Raw genomic sequence first — 18915 nt, 5'->3', positions numbered from 1 at the left:
TTTATGTGTGTGTGTGGATGATAGGTATACATCTACTAAGAGCAAGAGGGGGGTGGGTTGGTGGTTAGCGTGCAGCACAAAGAGGAAGGGATATTTGTGGTCATAATTTGAGTGTGCCATCCACCCATAAGAATATTAATTGTTCATGAAGCATACATTTCTCAAAATCATTTCTATCCTGATCTCTTAAAACCTTCAATAGTATGTATACCTTTCTTGATTATGTAAAACTCACCACTTACCATCATTATCTTTTTCTATTCCCAATCCTTCCCCTTAACTCTTCTCTCTACTCTTTTCTACCCTCTAATTTTGACAGTCACACAAACACATATTTATACATATATTAATACTACGTACTTACTCTTTACAATGATTGAGGTATAAGTCTTGTAAGGTGAAACACCTAAAGTAACTTAAAAGCTAAGGGGAGAACAGAACCTTTTTTTTTTTTTTTTTTTTTTTGCTATTTATGATGAGTAGATACTACATTACCTTCCTAAAGCTGTGTAATAATCTTCACAATCTTTCTCGAATTGGAATAAATTATTAACTTAGTTTCACCTTGTTGTATGACTTTAGAAGCACAGACAACTTCCATGCTTGATGTTATCATGCAAATACATACACTGTCTAACTAATTCTCATTTTCTTCCTTTTGTTAGTATATTCATCTTGAGTATAACTAATTAATTCTCATTCTCTTGATAAGGTTTGGTTCAATTTTTCTCCTTTTGTTAGTCTATTCGTTTTGAGCATGACTAACAATTATTGACGGTGTAAAAAATATTTTTCGTTATCCAATTCTTTAAGAGCCAGTTATAGTTAATCTTAAGCACCAATCATAGATTGGTAACTCACAATTAAAATGTCGTAAATAATTAACTTAATACAAATAGAAAAGTCGACATAATAATCTAATTTTTTTTATTATAGTGTCAAGCATACATGTTAAACCGAAAACATCTTCTTGATTGTTGTTTCTCCAAGTACTGAAAAAGTGAAAAAACAAACAAAATATTTCCACGATTTATGATTCATATATGAATTGGTAAAACTAAAAACTAAACCCCCTTATTAATTTCTATCTTAGGTCAATTTACTTTGTGTCATATTATTAAATTTGGCTAGGTAGTTGGCAAATTATTTAACGTATCTTTTGTTGTAATGAAATAATTTGAATAGTTTGAATACTATAAGTATTCTAGAAAAAGAAATGATGATGATGATGATAATACATTGTATGAAGCATAAAATATGATGTCAATTGGCTTCTATTTTCATCTACGGACCCCATCCTAATGTATTGTATATTATAATTATATTAAGTTGCCACGCCTGATACTTACTGTTTTATTATGCATATAAGAAATACACAATTGATTATATTTGGGCACGTCTATTAAACTTTATTTTGAAAAGATAATGGTGTCCTTTTCAACCAGTTGAATTTAGCCTCATGCCCCTCCAGTTTCCTCATAGCCATGTTTGTCAAAACAGAGTAGTGCCTTGCCAGGGCTTGCAAAAATAACCTCTAATTCTTTTCGAACAGATATATATATATATATTTTTTCCGAAAAATAAAAATAAAAACTGATTTTCCTTGTAATATTTTTTTTGCAATTCATGTGCAATTACAAGCAGAAAAAACCTAAATTTTCACATCATTCTGCAAGAAAACGGATGTGTTAAAGCACAATTTTATCACCTCTATGAAAGAAAAAGATGGACTGATCTGTAGATCTTTAGCCGATCTCAATTTATTTGGGATTGACACATATTTATTTTTATTGTTGTATAAATTATTTTCAAAGTGTTTTGGCTTAGTGTGTCCACTTGAGCATATCTATATAAGGGAAGAGATATAGATTAGACAAAGCTTGCATGCCTCCTCGTAGCAAACTCTAATAATTGATGTCATGCATTCAAGCATCTTGTTTATAATTATGTCTCTGTTTTACTAAGCTGCTATGTGATTTTCTAGGGTACATTGGTCTCTCATATTTTCAACCTATACACTACACGCTTATTACTAACACATGCAGAATTTCAAGTAAAAGATGTCCACATATATCACTATTTAGTTAGTACATGAGTTTATATTTGAGATTCTGAAGCTTTCATAAGACTCTACTTTAATCCCAAACTAATGTTTACTTTGCTTATAAAATATTATGTACATATATATTATTGTTTTATTATTTTCGTACTGAACAAAACACTCCTTTGTTTGAAGTAAAATTAATACCTCAAATAAGCCATTTATATTTGTATATTTTACTCTCAAGGAGAAAAAATGAGAACAAATTTTTGAAACAATAGGAACACCAATTACAATGGTTTGATTTTTAACATGGGACTAGTTAATAAGAAAGTATGACAGGCTTAATTGATTAGCCTTGGTCAAGAGATAATCGAATTAGATAACATTTCCGATTGTAATATCTTGAATCTTGACCATTTAACTAACCCTCAATTATGATACGGAAATGGGTCAAATATGCCCTTGTACTATGAGAAAATGCTTAAATATACACTTCGTTATACTTTGGGTCCAACGATGTTGTATGAGACTGAGTATTGACCAGTCAAGATCGCTCATGTCCATAAGATGAAAGTAGCAGAGATGTGGATGTTGAGATGGATGTGCGGGCACACCAGGTTAGCTAGGATCATAAATGAGATTATTCGCGACAAGGTGGGTATGGCCCCTATTGAGAACAAAATGCGGGAACTGGTTTGGTCATGTGAGGAGGAGGAGCACAGACGCCCCGGTGAGGAGGTGTGAGAGGTTGACATTGGAGGGCTTACAGAGAGGTAGAGGTAGGCCAAAGAAGAGGTAGGGAGAGGTGATTAGGCAAGGCATGACGCAACTTCAGCTGACCGATGACATGACCCTTGATAGGAATGTATGAAAGTCGAGGATTAGGGTAGTAGAGTAGGTAGTCTAGAGTGTTCATAACAGTAGTATTGACACACAATCTCGCTTTCTGTTGGTAGTAGGTTTTTATTACTAACCGTTGTTTTCTTTCATTGTTGATCACCTTACTGTCTTGTTGTTTTTATTCTACTTTTATATGGCTTATTGGTACTGTTCCTTCTTGTCTTAATTTTCATTAATGTAGTGCTTATGCTTTCCAGAGCCGAAGGTCTATTGGAAATAACTTCTCTATCCTCACAAGGTAGGGTTAAGGTCTGTGTACACAGTACCCTCCCCAAATCCCACGGTGTGGGATAATACTGAGTATATTGTTGTTGTTATATTTTGGGTCCAAATATACCCTTGCCGTAATACTATTAGTTCAAATATACCTCTCTTCCGTTAAGTTTGTCCAAGATAGACATCCAATCCTATATAGCACTGATATTTGATGAGGTGGATGCAACATGGCACGCCACCTCAGCGTCCCTAACCCATTTTGTAAAATAGATTTGGGGCAATAGTGGTGGAGGGGAAGAAAATTTTATTGGTGGATAAAAAAAATAAAAGGGAGGGGTAAAAAGGGTTAAGGTGCTCACCTCATCAAATGTCAGTATCACGTAGAATCGAATGTCCAACTTGAACAAACTTAACAGAAGAAAAGTATATTTAAACCAATAGTATAACAACATGGGTATATTTAAACCCAAAGTGTAATAAGGGGTATATATATTTTAAACTTTTTTCTCATAGTACATGGGTATATTCAGACATTTTTTATATTATAATAGGTTGTTTTCGAGGTTTGAGCGAAGGAAATAGAGTGAATAGTACTCAAAATATAGACAACAAATGAGGGGAGAAAGAAAAAAAACTTGCGCATGGAAATGAATTTGGATTCATGTTGTTGTCTCAAGAAAAGAAAGATATCTCTCTCTCTCTTCACACAAACAAAACAATTTCATACCATCATCTTGTATTCATTATGCCTACAATTATTATTCTTTGTTGCCTCACCCCCGCATGGCCCCTTTCTCCCCCACCCCCTAACCCTTTTTCCCCCATCTTATTCCCCTATATATACTCACTTCCCTGTTCCACTCTTCCTATCTCCACTTCTTTCTCTGTTTTTTGTTTTTTATCAAACACCTTTCAATTTCAAAGTTTGATCATCAATGGCTGTTTCTGGATTTGAAGGATTTGAAAAAAGGCTGGAGTTACACTTCTCCGGCGACGATCCGGTGATCGGAATGGGTGGTCTCCGGCAGCTGGACTTTGAGTCAATAGAGGAAGTGTTAAATGCAGTACAATGTACTGTAGTGTCAGCTGTTGGAAACCAATATTTTGATTCGTACGTACTATCAGAATCAAGCCTTTTTGTTTACCCTACCAAGATTATTATCAAAACATGTGGCACCACACAACTACTGAAATCTATTCTTCCTTTAATCCAATTCTCAAACGAAATGGGATTTGTCATAAGTGAGTGTAGGTACACAAGAGGCAATTTTATCTTCCCAAAAGCTCAACCTTTCCCTCATACAAAATTCAAAGATGAAATCTTTTATTTACAAGAACAATTACCTATTCATCTTTGTTACAAAAAAGCCTCTGTTATGCCATCAAAATTCATTTCTCATTCTTGGCATGTTTTCACTGCTTGTGACAAATTTTATGACTCTCTTGAAATTAGCATTATACCAAATGAACTTTTCACTATAGAAATTTGCATGACAGAACTAGACCGAGTACTTGCTAGGAAATTCTTTAAACATCCAAATATGGCTGCAAATGAAATGACTGAGATTACGGGTATTAGTGAAATTAATCCAAATGCTTTGATTTGTGATTTTGTGTTTGATCCTTGTGGATATTCAATGAATGGTATTGATGGGGATCGTTATTCTACTATTCATGTTACACCTGAAGATGGTTTTAGTTATGCCAGTTATGAGTGTGTTGGATCAATTTATGATGATCCGAATGATATTATCAATATTTTGAAGAAAGTGGTGCAAGTTTTCCGACCGGGGACTATGTCGATTTCGACTACGTCGACAAGCAACGAGGTTTGGACGAGGATTGTTAAAGCTGTGGAGCCGCTAGGAATGAAATGCCGGAGCTGCACAATGGATGATTTTCTGGCAGTCGGAAGTGTGGTGTTTCAGACTTTTATGTCTTGCCGAAAGTAGGCGACGGTGGGAATGGCAGCGGTGGTAGGAAGGTGGTGAACTGGTGGTGCAACCATTGGTGATGGTAGATATGTGGGAAGAGGTTTTGAAAGCGTAAAGAGAGGGAGTAGGAGACCTTTTTTTTTGTATTTTCTTTTTATCTTATTTTTATTTTGCTAGAGTTTAGTTGAAATTTTTTTAATTAAAAATGAAGTAGAATATTGATATGCATTGGATTGGATAGAGGGATGATCTTGATGATCAATATTGTAAGCTTTGACTTGTGTAGAGTGATGCAAGTAAAAAGTTGCACTAAATTATCCTATAGTGTCATTGTTCGTTTCATGGAAAAATGCAATTACTTAAAATAAAATAAAAAAAGGAAATTTTCAAAAACGATGTAGAAGGAGAAGAGAAGGGAAGATAGTGGGCTTAGGTTGATATATCATGATAATGCACCCCACTTATGTTTGTCACGCCTATAGAAATTGTTTTGAGATTGCCTTGTTAATGTCTTGCAGTAGTGAAAAGTGCATGGATCTTTTTCTTGCTAAGTTTTCATTTTGTCTTCCTTCTCATCTCTTTGTCTTTAATGAGATCTAGCATGGGCTTGTGCTGGTTTTTTCCTCCACAATTAAGCATGCATCTTAATTAGATAAATAATTGTATATAGTTATGGGTGGACAAAAATATAGTATATTTTTATGTAAGCTATTGACATAACATGTTGGAGCGGAAGTCAAGTGGGCCAAGCCACCTTAGCTTAGTTTTAGCTTAAGTCAGTTTTATTGTTTGGCCCATTTGTGTAGTTGATAATTATTTTCATGTACCCAGCCCATTTGTTTATATAAGAGACTTGTACAGTGAATCACAAAAGAAGAAAAAGTACCCGATATTTCTCTTCTACAAAGGTGTATATTCTGCCATTTTTAATCTTATTGTGTTGATCATGAATTCAATAGTTAACATGGTATCAGAGCCCGGAATTGATTAATCCAGTACCGGAGTTTACTTTGTAGTAAGTTTCTAATCGTTTTTCTTCGATTATCAAGTCATTTCATGGTGGTAATCTGTTATGTCCGACGAGATATACTACGACGGTTTTGGTGGTCGTTTGTGGGCGATTATGTGGTTGATTTTCTTCGTTCTTCGATTCTCTTTAAGCATTCTGTTTCGTTGATGACTTGAGAGAAGTTTGGTAAATTTTCCCCAATTTTGAATCCCTAATTTCAATTTTTATCAAACATTTGTTTTTTTGTTGTTGATATGGGTTCAATTAGTGAGGAAATCCCTAATGTTGTTGATAATTCTGTTGTCGCACCTTCGTCCCCCTTGTATTTGCTCCCTTCTGATTCTCCCGACACTGTATTGGTCACTACGACTTTTGATGGCACGGGGTATGGGAGTGGGCGTCGGGGAATGTTGTTAGGTTTATCGTGCAAACATAAGTTGGGAATGATTAATGGTACTGTTACTAACCCGAGTTCCAATTCTGCACTTTTCGAACCTTGGACTAGGTGCAACGACATGGTTGTTGCCTGGATCCTTAATAGTTTAGATAGAGAGATTAGAGAGACTGTGAAGTACACTGAGTCTGCTGAAAAACTTTGGAAGGAAATTGAGCGTCGGTTTGGCCAAGCTAGTGGGATAAAGATTTTTCAAATCCGCAAGGAGATTTCTTCAATTTCTGAGGGTAATTCTACTGTTGCCTCTTACTTCAATAGGATTAAGAAGTTATAGGATGAACTTTCTTTCTCCATTTCACATCCTGAGTGCATATGTGGTTGCAAAGAGGCCTTCCTGAGGTTAGGCGAGGAGCAAAAAGTTCATCAATTTCTTATGGGACTGAACGAGTCTTATTCTACCATTAGGAGAAATATCCTGATGATGAAACCTCTGCCCGATGTTGATAGTGTTTATTCTATGTTGATAAATGATGAAAGTCAGTCTGGAATTCAACCTAATGCTCCTTCTTTCAATTCTGATTCTGTGGCCTTCTCTGCTGGGTTTCAAAAGCCTTATAATCAGCGGGTCAATTTTGATTCTTCCAAGAAAACTAATTTGGTGTGTCGGTATTGCAAGAAGCCTGGTCACTCAGTGGACAAGTGTTTCAAGCTACATGGCTATCCAACTGGTTTTCAGTCTAGGTTTAAGAGGAGTGCAACTTTTGCTCAAGTTTCAGATTCTCAGCCCCTAACACATCCTGAGACTCTTGTTTGTGAGAGCAAACAACTTCATTCTGAAGGAGGGGTTCGCAGTATTACCAAGGAGTAGTTTGATCAGCTTTTGATTCTTCATCAACAGTCCAAAGTCTCACCTGAACCTCATGAAATTTCTGCTGGATCTGCCAATTTTGCAGGTCTTGACTTTGTGAATTCTGGCTTACTTGCTTGCAATTTTTCTAGGGTAGAGAATAGTCCTTGGATAATATATTCAGGAGCAACTAATCACATGACCCCAAACTCTTCCTTTTTGACTAATATTAAACGACTCACTGTGCCTTATCTTGTGATTTTACCGAATGGATATAAGGTAAAGGTAACTTGCACTGGTACTCTCATTCTGTCTCCAGATATTTCTCTTTTCAATGTCCTTCTTGTTCCCGCCTTTCAATATAATCTCATTTCTCTTGCTCAGCTTATCATTCAAATAAATTGTCTAGCTTATTTCTCTTCATCTGTATGTGTTTTGTAGGGCCCTTCTCTGAAGAAGCCATTGGTTCTTGGTAGTCTTCAGGATGGGCTCTATATTCTCAATCCTGCCACTTTTACTGGTTCTTCTACTTCTGCTTTAAGTGCACCCTTTGTAAATACCATTACTGCCAAACATTTACATGAAATGAATAAGAGCAGTAGTTCTATCTCAAATGTTGCATCTTCTGTTTCTATGCCTGATGTTACATCTGATGTTTCTGTGAATAATGTTGTTGTTTCTACATCCACTCAGGCACATGCATTGTCATTTGACCATTCTTGGCATTTAAGACTTGGACACATGCCTTTTAGTAAAATAACGACTATCCCTTTTTTATCTAAGAAGTTACCCAAAAAGCAATCTTTTATGTGTCCTATGTGTCCTATGGCTAGACAACAAAGACTTCCCTTCCCTGAAAGTACTATGCGTTCCACTTCACCTTTCCAGTTAATTCACATAGACCTTTGGGGTCCTTGTCATACCTCTGCTTACAATGGGTTTAAATATTTTATGACTATTGTAGACGATTTTTCTAGAGCCACTTGGACACATTTGTTATCATCTAAAGGAAGTGCTTTCACTCTGCTTCAATCATTCATTTTCATGATACAAACGCAGTTTAATTCCACTATCAAGGTGGTAAGGTCTGACAATGCCTTTGAACTAAGGTCTAGTACTACAGCTTTAGCTTTCTTTTCCACTCATGGCATATTGCACCAAACTTCTTCTCCACATACACCTCAACAGAATGGTATAGTAGAAAGGAAGCACAAACACCTTTTAGAAACTGCTAGAGCACTTCTTTTTCAGTCCAAGTTGCCTCTAAAGTATTGGGGTGAATGCATCTTAACTGCTACCTATTTGATAAATCGATTCCCTTCTCCTTTATTGTGAAACAAAACTCCTTTTGAATTGTTTTATGGAATTATTCCTTCTCTGAACCAACTAAGAGCTTTTGGCTGCCTCTGTTTTGCTGTTGTACCTAAACCATACAGGGACAAGCTCAAGTCCAGGTCCATTACTTCTGTTTTCCTTGGGTACACCCCTGGTAAGAAGAGTTACAAATTATTGGATTTGTCCACTTACAAAATATTTTATTCTAGGGATGTCTTGTTCCATGAAAATGTTTTTCCATACTCCGATCCTACCTCATCTCATTTGTTTTTTCCCCCTGCACCATCATTTGATTCAGTTCACATCCATTCTTCTCCTTTTTCTTCTCCTGTTCCCCCTCCTTCTCCTCCTACTTTTTCTCATGATTTGTCTGCACTTTCTCCTATCACATCTGATGTCCATCACTCTTCTTCCTCCTCTGTTCCTGTTCCACCACTTGCCCTCAGAAAGTTCTCTAGATCTCACAATCCTCCTCCTTATCTTGGTGATTATGTTTGCAATTCTGTTTCTAGTTCTAAGGTTCTTTCCTTGTTCTCTGATAATTGCTTGCTCTCTGTTTTATCATCAAGCTGCTTCTCATCCTTCTTGGCAAGAAGCTATGATGCAAGAGTTTCAGGCCTTGGAAGCTAACCACACCTGGGATATTCTCCCCCCACATGCTGGTAAGAAGGCCATTCCTTGTAAGTGGGTCTACAAGATGAAACAAAGGGCCGATGGGTCAATTGAGAGGTACAAAGCAAGGTTAGTAATTAGGGGTGACAACCAACAAGAGGGGGTGGATTCCACTGAGACTTCTCCCCTGTAGTCAAGTTGACCACCGTCAAGTGTCTTTTGTTTATAGCTACTAAAGGAAATTGGAAAGTATACCAACTTGATGTCAATAATGCATTTCTACATGGGAATTTGGACGAAGAGGTTTTTATGAAGATCCCTCCAGGGTTGTCTGTTTCAGCATCTACTTCTGTACCTTCTTCCTTTTTGGCTTGCAAACTGAACAAGTCTCTATATGGTCTTAGACAGGCCTCTAGGCAGTGGTATGCCAAACTCTCTTCTACTCTTCAGTCTTAAGGTTTCCAGCCTAGTATCAATGATTACTCTTTGTTTAGAAAGGCTTCAGGTTCTAGTCTCACTTTAGTTGCTATCTATGTTGATGATATTCTGTTGGCTGGTGATGGCATTTCTGAAATCCATGCCCTTAAACAGTTTTTGGATGACCAATTCAAAATCAAAGATCTTTGTGAGATTCATTACTTTCTTGGGCTTGAAGTTGTCAAGCAGCCCCAAGGGTTCTTGGTTAGCCAACACAAATTCACTATGGATTTGCTCTCTAAATTTGAGTGTTCTTCAGTGACTCCAGTGGTGGCTCCATTAGACCCTCATGTTAAGTTGTCAGCTGATATAGGAGAGTTACTCCCTGATCCATCTGTGTATTGAAAATTAGTGGGGAGATTGAACATTTTGCAGCATAACAGACCAGATCTTTCTTATACCGTGCAACACCTAAGTCAGTATATGTCTGTTCCTAGGATTCCTCATTTGACAGCTGCTTATCATGTCTTGAGGTACCTGGCTGGTTCCTCTGATTTAGGTCTTCTTCTTTCCAACTCTCCTGACTTCTCTTTGCACGGCTATTGTGATTCTGATTGGGCTAATTGTGCTGATAGCAAGAGATCCGTTTCTGGTTTTGTGTTGTTTTTGGGTGGCTGTCCCATTTCATGGAAGTCTAAAAAGCAGCCCACTCTTGCCTTGTCCTCTGTTGAGGCAGAGTATAGGGCTCTTAGGCTTCTGGTTGCTGAGATAACTTAGTTAGTCCGACTGTTGGCTGACTTTGAGGTGGTTGATCTTCGTCCGATTGCAGTCTATTGTGATAATCAAGCAGCCATCCACATAGCCAAAAATCCCGTTTTTCATGAAAGAACCAAGCATGTTGAGGTGGATTGCCATTTTCTTCGAAATGCCTTGGCTGATGGTTTGATTTATTTGCATTCTATTTCCACTTCTGCTCAGATTGCTGATATGTTTACTAAATCCTTGCTTGGCATGCAGCAGTAGGCTTTTATTCCCAAGCTTGGAATGGCAAGCCTTTCCAGCTTGCGGGGGGTGTTGGAGTGGAAGTCAAGTGGGCCAAGCCACCTTAGCTTAGTTTTAGCTTAAGTCAGTTTTATTGTTGGGCCCATTTGTGTAGCTGATAACTATTTTCATGTACCTAACCCATTTGTTTATATAAGAGACTTGTACAGTGAATCACAAAAGAAGAAAAAGTACCCGATATTTCTCTTCTACAAAGGTATATATTTTGCTATTTTCAATCTTATGATGTTGATCATGAATTCAATAGTTAACATAACAAGGTGAAAAAATTGAAGCAAAAACTACAAAACATCTCTCAAGATTTCTTCCTTCTTTAGTTTTTCTATCTTTTGCTTGATAGCACTTTTATTTCATTAACTTCATTTTGAAATAGCTATCATTACTTAGTTAGGTGTTATATGTTTTTCTCTTGCTTATATATGCACTCTCATTATAAAGACATACGTTCCATATTACATTGCTAACAAGAAAATAGCTACCTAATTAAACAGCAGAGATACAACCAAATCAAACTTGTGACATTGTGAATTAAATTATGATTTTTCGATCACTGAACTGTTTGGGATAAACATTCGCCCTTCAAAAAGTGGGGATTAACGTAGAAATAGTGCCTAATGACCACTTTTTGATTCTGTCTTTGAAAAATAGCTATTATCCTAAAGTTCTAAATTTTCACAAGTGAAATATTCATTATCCTCTCTAGGACAATAGCTATATTTCAAAGTTATTAACTGAGAAATGGCTATTCACTCATTTTCCTTTTTGGAATTTTTACATTCCTATATACTATTTGAAATATTTTTACCCTCTCTACTCAAGTTTCAATTTAATTACATCTTATATATAAATTTACCAATTTTATATACTTTAGGAATTAAATAAGTATCCTTTTATATTAGGAATCAATTATTTCTCATCTCTACGTCTCTCTTTATCTCACAATCCATAATTCCAGTAATGTAGAGCAAAAAAAAAGAGAGGAGCAATTCCACCATTGACAACCATTAAGAAGCTTTGAATTCGAATTTGGGTTTTCAAAAACTATTATTTGTTTGGATTGGGTGTTGTTGCAAACAATTAGGAATATTGTTTGTGTTAGTAAACTATATTTGTAAAATAATTTTGGAAAATATAAATGAACATAAACAGAAATGAAAAACAGAATAGAATTTTAATCCGAGCCCACTGAATTCACAGTGTTTCCTTAAGGAATTTAATCCCCTCCTAGTACCCAAGGTTGTGGATTATTTCCTCCCAGGATATAACGAATTATACACTGCTGTAGTGGTACTTCAAACCCTAGTGTTTCAGCGAACACAAAGTTCGGTAGCAAATCACACTTATTGTTGCTTGTTTGATGTTAAAAGTATGCAGAAGGAGGAGAAACTCAGAAAATCGTATGGAAATTCTGAGCAGAATAATCTTGTATCTATAGCCAAAGTTGGGCTGAAATCTGAAGAGGTGCAACTCTTCAGAATAGCTGTTTATGCAAAACGGCCACAACATAAATGCCATAACACAAATGGCTATTTACTAAACAATAAAGAGGGAAAATAAAGAGGGAAAATTGAAGAAAGTAGTTTAATTTTCAGTTATACAACTGAAAAATGGATTGGATTTAATATTAATATTTATTTTAATATTAATATTATGTTATTAAAAAAAATATTTAATAATATTTCTGTTAATATTTTACTATTAACAAATAAATTTGGTCCCAAAAAATTAATCAATCAATCGATCATTTGACCAAATCCAAATCCGAAGCTGAGCGAGGGATGACGACGACGGCACGAGGCTTGCCTTTTCTTCTCAACTCTTTAAGAGCTGGAAGAATAGCAATTGCTTATATACCCATAAAAAACCTCTTCCTCTTCCAATATGGGACAATGTCCCTTTGCCAAGGGGGAAAACTTAAAATTTCACTGAAATATTTTATTTTCCTCCATTTCCCATTCGCCCTATTTTAAGCATATCATATAATTAAAATCCCACCAATCCCCCACATGAATGGGGAATGGCTATATCACGGAAATATACATGAAAAAATGTGTGATTCGCAAGCAAGGATTAATTGCATCTGCATAAGTAGGTTTCCCTTTGAACTTTCCGTAGTGAACTTATGTCGGATATACTCGGTCAATCGGTAGATTTGATATCTTTGAACTATCGAACTTTAGTGTATACCTAGACAACCATAAGTCACACAACCAACCCTTAACCGTCTTTGGTTCTCATTGTTGTGTTCGTTTCAGCCTTGAACGCCGCCTGTTTTCATAAGTGCATAGAGAACTGGCCTTGCAAGATTCTCCTTGAAGCGACTAACACTTCACACTTACATAGGTGATTCCTAAACGTGTCATCCCATAGATACACTATTTGATATACCACGTATCAAATTTAGAAATCATTAAAAAGCCTTAATGCTTTATCCTTAGTACTGAACATTGTCTCATCACGAGGATGGACCAAAAGTTTAGTTGACAATGTTGAACCGTCATTAATGACTTTGTTTGATCTCCTTGAACCTAGATCTTGGGATTTCCGGTCTTCTAGATAGAGTTACCGCCACTATGACTTGTTCTCAGCCATAGTTCATTCCCCTTGATGATTTCTCAACTACCTCTCTAGTTAGGCCTTTTGTAAGTGAATCCGACACATTATCACTTGACTTTACATAGTCAATCGTGATAATTTCTCTAGAGAGTAATTGCCTAACGGTTTTATGTCTTCGTCGTATATGGCGAGATTTACCGTTATACATAACGTTCCCAGCCCTTCCAATTGCCGCTTGACTATCGCAATGTATGCACATTGGTGCCAACAGTTTGGGCCAAAATGGAATATCTTCCAAGAAATTTCGAAGCCATTCAACTTCTTCACCAGCTTTATCTAAGGCTATGAATTCAGCCTCCATTGTAGAGCGAACAATAAAAGTTTGTTTGGATGACTTCTAAGATATCGCTCCTCTACTAATAGTGAATACATATCCACTTGTGGACTTAGAATTAGTTGAACTGGTGATCCAATTTGCATCACAGTATCCCTCAATCACTGCAGGATATTTATTGTAGTGCAAAACAAAGCCCTGGGTATGCTCTAAATATCCCAAAACTCGTTTCATTGCCATCCAATGAGATTGACCTGGATTGCTCGTGTATCGACTCAATTTACTTATAGCAGAAACTATATCTGGTCGTGTACAATTCATGATGTACATTAAGTATCCCAACACACGAGCATAATTCAATCGTGATATGCTTTGGCCTTTGTTCTTTGCTAATGCAAGATTCACATCAATTGGAGTCTTTGCAACTTTAAACCCTAAGTGCTTGACCTTTTCAAGTACTGTCTTAATATAATGAGATTGTGACAATGCCAGACCTTGAAGAGTCTTATGGATCTTGATCCCCAGAATTAAATCAGCAACTCCCAAGTCTTTCATATCAAACTTGCTAGTTAGCATACGCTTAGTAGAATTTATGTTGGCAATGTCATTACTCATTATGAGCATATCATCCACATATAAGCAAACAATGACTATGTGATTTGGAACATTTTTAATGTACACACATTTATCACATTCATTTATCTTAAACCTATTTGACAACTTTGTTTGGTCAAATTTCGCATGCCATTGTTTGAGCGCTTGTTTTAGTTCGTAAAGGGACTTAACAGGTCTACAGACCTTCTTTTATTTACCTGGAACCACAAACCCTTCAGGTTGTTCCATGTAGATTTCTTCCTCCAAATCTCTATTCAAGAAGGTCATCTTAACGTTTATTTGATGAATTTAAAGATCATACACAGCAACTAATGCTACTAACATCCGTATGGACATAATTCTCGTAACTGGAGAGTATGTATCAAAGTAGTTAAGACCTTCTCGTTGTCTATCCCCTTTGACTACAAGTCTTGCCTTAAATTTATCAATAGTGCCATCATCTTTCATTTTCCTCTTAAAGATCCATTTAGAACCCAATGGTTTATTTCCAGATGGAAGATCAACCAATTCCCATGTATGGTTGTTCAATATGGATTCTATTTCATTATTGACTGCCTCTTTCCAAAACAATAATTCCGAAGAATACATAGCTTCTTTAAATGTTCGAGGCTCATTTTCCAATAAGAAAGTCACAAAATCCGGTCCAAATGAAGTAGACGTTCTTTGACGTTTACTACGTCTTTGATCCTCCTAATTAAATATACTTTCTTTTGTTTCTTCCCGAGGTCGTTTAGATCCTTCACCAATCGACTCAATTCCTTTTTATATGGATATATATTTTCAAAAAACTCAGCATTATCTGATTTTATAACCGTATTATTATGAATGTCGGGATTTTTTGATTTATGAACCAGAAATTGATATGCTTTACTATTGGTCGCATATCCTATGAAAACACAATCAACGGTTTTCGGTCCTATTTTTACCCTTCTGAGTTTGGGAACTTGCACTTTTTCCAAACACCCCCACACTTTAAAATAATTCAAGTTGGGCTTCCTTCCTTTCCATTTCTCATATGGAATGGATTGTGTTTTGCTATGGGGTACTCGATTTAGTATTCGGCTAGCTGTAAGAACGGCTTCCCCCCCACAAGTTCTGTGGCAAACCAGAACTTATCAATAATGCGTTCATCATCTCCTTTAATGAACAATTCTTTCTTTCTGCAATCCCATTGGATTGGGGCATGTAAGGGACCGTTGTTTGATGAATAATTCCATATTCTAAACATATTTGTTCAAAAGGAGATTCATATTCACCACCCCTATCACTTTTTATTATTTTGATTTTCTTGTTAAGTTACATTTTAACTTCATTTTTGTATTGCTTGAATGCGTTTATTGCTTCATCTTTATTATTAAGTAAGTAAACATAGCAATATCCAGTGCTATTGTCAATAAAAGTTATGAAATACTTCTTTCCACCACTAGATGGTATTGACTTCATGTCACAAATATCTGTGTGAATTAAGTCTAAAAGATTTGAATTCCTTTCAACTGACTTATAAGGATGTTTAACATACATAGATTCCACACATACTTGACATTTTGATTTGTCACATTCAACTTAGGCAATACTTCCAAATTAATCATTTTCCGTAAGGTTTTATAATTGACATGACCCAAACATATATGCCATAATTTATTTGACTCAAGTAAGTAAGAAGAACCTGGAATTTTATTATTATTTTCAACAACCATTACATTCAGCTTGAAAAAGCCCTCGGTGAGGTAACCTTTTGCTACAAACATCTCATTCTTACTTATTACAACCTTATCGGATACAAATACATATTTAAAACCATTCTTAATAAGAAGTCCAGCAGAGACTAAATTCATCCTAATCTCGGGAACATGAAGGACGTTGTTCAAAGTCACCACTTTGCCGGAAGTCATTTTGAGAAATATCTTCCCACATCCTCCAATCTTGGCCTTTGCAGCATTTCCTATAGAAAACGTCTCATCGGGTGCAACAGGAGCATAAGTAGCAAAAGCTTCTCTAACAGCACAAACATGGCGAGTGGCTCCAGAATCAATCCACCACTCTTTAGGATTTCCCATCAAGTTGCATTCGGAAAGCATGACACACAAGTCATCAACATCATCATGCTTTTCAACCATGTTTGCTTGACCCTTCTTCTTGTCTTTCTTCGGAGCAGGACACTCCGTAGATTTGTGTCCAACTTTTCTACAGTTGTAGCAATTTCCACTGAACCGCTTCTTACTTGGGTTGTATTTCGGTCTAGAAGCCTTCTTCCTCTTTTTGTTCTCTTCAACAATATTTTCACCCTTTATTGTTGAGTTTCCACGGCCTCTCTTGTCAGCAGCTTTATTGTCCTCTTCGATTCTCAACCGAACAATGAGATCTTCAAGGGACATCTCCTTGTGTTTGTGTTTCAAATAATTTTTGATATCCTTCCACAATGGAGGAAACTTCTCAATCATCGCTGCTACTTGGAATGCTTCATTGATGACAAGACCTTCAATGAAAATTCTGTTAGTAAACATAATAAAATTAATACTACCAACACTAGTATTAATTCTACTTATACCTTCAGTAAGGAGATCGTGAATAATCACTTGCAATTCCTAGACTTGGGTAATAACAGACTTGCTATCTACCATTTTGTAGTCCAAAAACTTTGCAGCAACGAACTTCTTCAACCCGACATCTTCAGTTTTGTATTTCTTTTCAAGCGCAATCCACAGTTCTTTTGACATTTCCACGCCACTGTAGACGTTATACAAAGCATCCTCCAGTCAGCTTAGAATATAATTCTTGCACAAAATATCTGAATGCTTCCACGCCTCAATCACGAGAAAGTGTTCAGTCTCTGGAGTTTCATCGGACAGCACAGGAACATCTTCCTTGATGAACTTCTAGAGACTTAGAGTAGTAAAGTAGAAGAACATCTTTGCTGTCAGAGCTTGAAATCAATCTTGGAAAATTTTTCGGGTTTCTCCGCCGGTGCCAATGCTGCCGGTATTGTTCGGCTCGTTAAGGCATTGAGAGTCACCATTGGAACAGCTTGGTTCACATTATCATTAGTCATTTCTGTAAAAGAATGACACAAGCGTTAAAATCACGTAGATTTTAATTTCCAATAGAGTACAAAACCACAAAAGTTTTACTCTCCAGAAACAGTTAGTACAAATACAAAAAATATATTAAATTCCTTAAGCTTGTTAGTAAACTGTATTTGTAAAATAATTCTAAAAAATATAAATGAACATAAACAGAAATGAAAAACCGAAACAGAATTTTAATCCGAGCCCACTGAATTCACAGTGTTTCCTTAAGAAATTTAATCTCCTCCTAGTACCCAAGGTTGTGGATTATTTCCTCCCAGGATAGAACGAATTACACACTGGTGTAGTGGTACTTCAAACCCCAGTGTTTCAGCAAACACAAAGTTCGGTAGCAAATCACACTTACTGTTACTTTGTTTGATGTTAAAAGTATGCAGAAGAAGGAGGAGAAACTAAGAAATTATATGAAAATTCTGAGCAGAATAGTCTTGTATCTATAGCCAAAGTTGGGCTGAAATCTGAAGAGGTGCAACTCTTCAGAATGGCTGTTTATGCAAAACGGCCACAACATAAATGCCATAACACAAATGACTATTTAATAAACAATAAAGAGGGAAAATAAAGAGGGAAATTGAAGAAGGTAGTTTAATTTTCAGTTACTCAACTGAAAAATGGATTGAATTTAATATTAATATTTTTTAAATATTAATATTATGTTATTAAAACAAATATTTAATAATATTTCTGTTAACATTTTACTATTAATAAATAAATTTGGTCCGAAAAAATTAATCAATAAATCGATCATTTGACCAAATCCAAATCCGAATCCGAAGCCGAGTGAGGGATGACGACGACAACACGAGACTTGCCTTCTTCTCAACTCTTTAAGAGCTAGAAGAATAACAATTGCTCATATACCCATAAAAAACCTCTTCCTCTTCCAATATGGGACAATGTCCCTTTGCCAAGGGGGGAAACTTAAAATTTCACTTAAAAATTATTTTCCTCCATTTCCTATTCACCCTATTTTAAGCATATCATATACTTAAAATCCCAATAGTTTGGAGTTTATATCTCATTTTTGAGGGTGTTTTGGTGAAGATTAGACTTGATTTTGGCTGAATTTCAGATTGAAACTCGAAGAAGAAAAAGAAGAAGACATGACATACATTATACTTACGAAATTGTAGTAAAATTGTAGAAAAATTATATTGTAATGTTTATATATATATATTATTTATATATTGTATGAAAGTTGAACATCATTGTATAAAGGTTGTATTTAAATTGTATGATATTATATTTGTATATAACAAGGTAGAAATAATGTATGAAAGTTGTAGATAAGTTGTATAATATATAATTAGTTGTATGAACTTTTATTTTTATTATGTATAAATCAAATACAAAATATACAAAAGACATATTGTATAAACTTTGTATTAAAATTGTGTTTAAGTGGTATGATATTGTAGTTGTATATAACTGGACAGAAATAATATAAGAAAGTTGTAGATAAGTTGTAAATTGGAACTGTATCATGGATCCTGCAATTAGCAATAGAATAAAATTGGCAAAGCATTTACTTGAATATTTGCTTGGTGAGACAAA

The 18915-nt window shown here is 35.7% G+C and overlaps 1 protein-coding gene and 1 long non-coding RNA gene across 3 annotated transcripts; both read left to right on the top strand.

Annotated features, from left to right (window-relative positions):
- Positions 1 to 4038: 4038 nt before the first annotated feature.
- LOC104230673 (S-adenosylmethionine decarboxylase proenzyme 4-like) lies at positions 4039 to 5416 on the top strand. Its single transcript, XM_009783536.2, has one exon. The coding sequence runs from the start codon at positions 4096 to 4098 to the stop codon at positions 5110 to 5112; it is 1017 nt and encodes a 338-aa protein (XP_009781838.1). The 5' UTR covers positions 4039 to 4095; the 3' UTR covers positions 5113 to 5416.
- Positions 5417 to 5837: 421 nt separating this feature from the next.
- LOC138876333 (uncharacterized) lies at positions 5838 to 10988 on the top strand. Of its 2 annotated transcripts, none has more exons than XR_011401695.1 (2): positions 5838 to 6289; positions 10729 to 10988. It is a non-coding gene; the product is annotated as an uncharacterized lncRNA (long non-coding RNA). The 2 variants fall into 2 exon arrangements; XR_011401694.1 differs by having other exon boundaries at positions 10726 to 10988.
- Positions 10989 to 18915: the final 7927 nt, after the last annotated feature.

The sequence above is a fragment of the Nicotiana sylvestris genome, chromosome 1 (genome assembly GCF_000393655.2).
Source record: "Nicotiana sylvestris chromosome 1, ASM39365v2, whole genome shotgun sequence".
In the NCBI taxonomy this organism is placed as follows: Eukaryota; Viridiplantae; Streptophyta; class Magnoliopsida; order Solanales; family Solanaceae; genus Nicotiana; species Nicotiana sylvestris.
The sequence above is the reverse complement of the archived record's forward strand: the minus strand, read 5'-3'. Positions and strand labels throughout refer to the sequence as shown.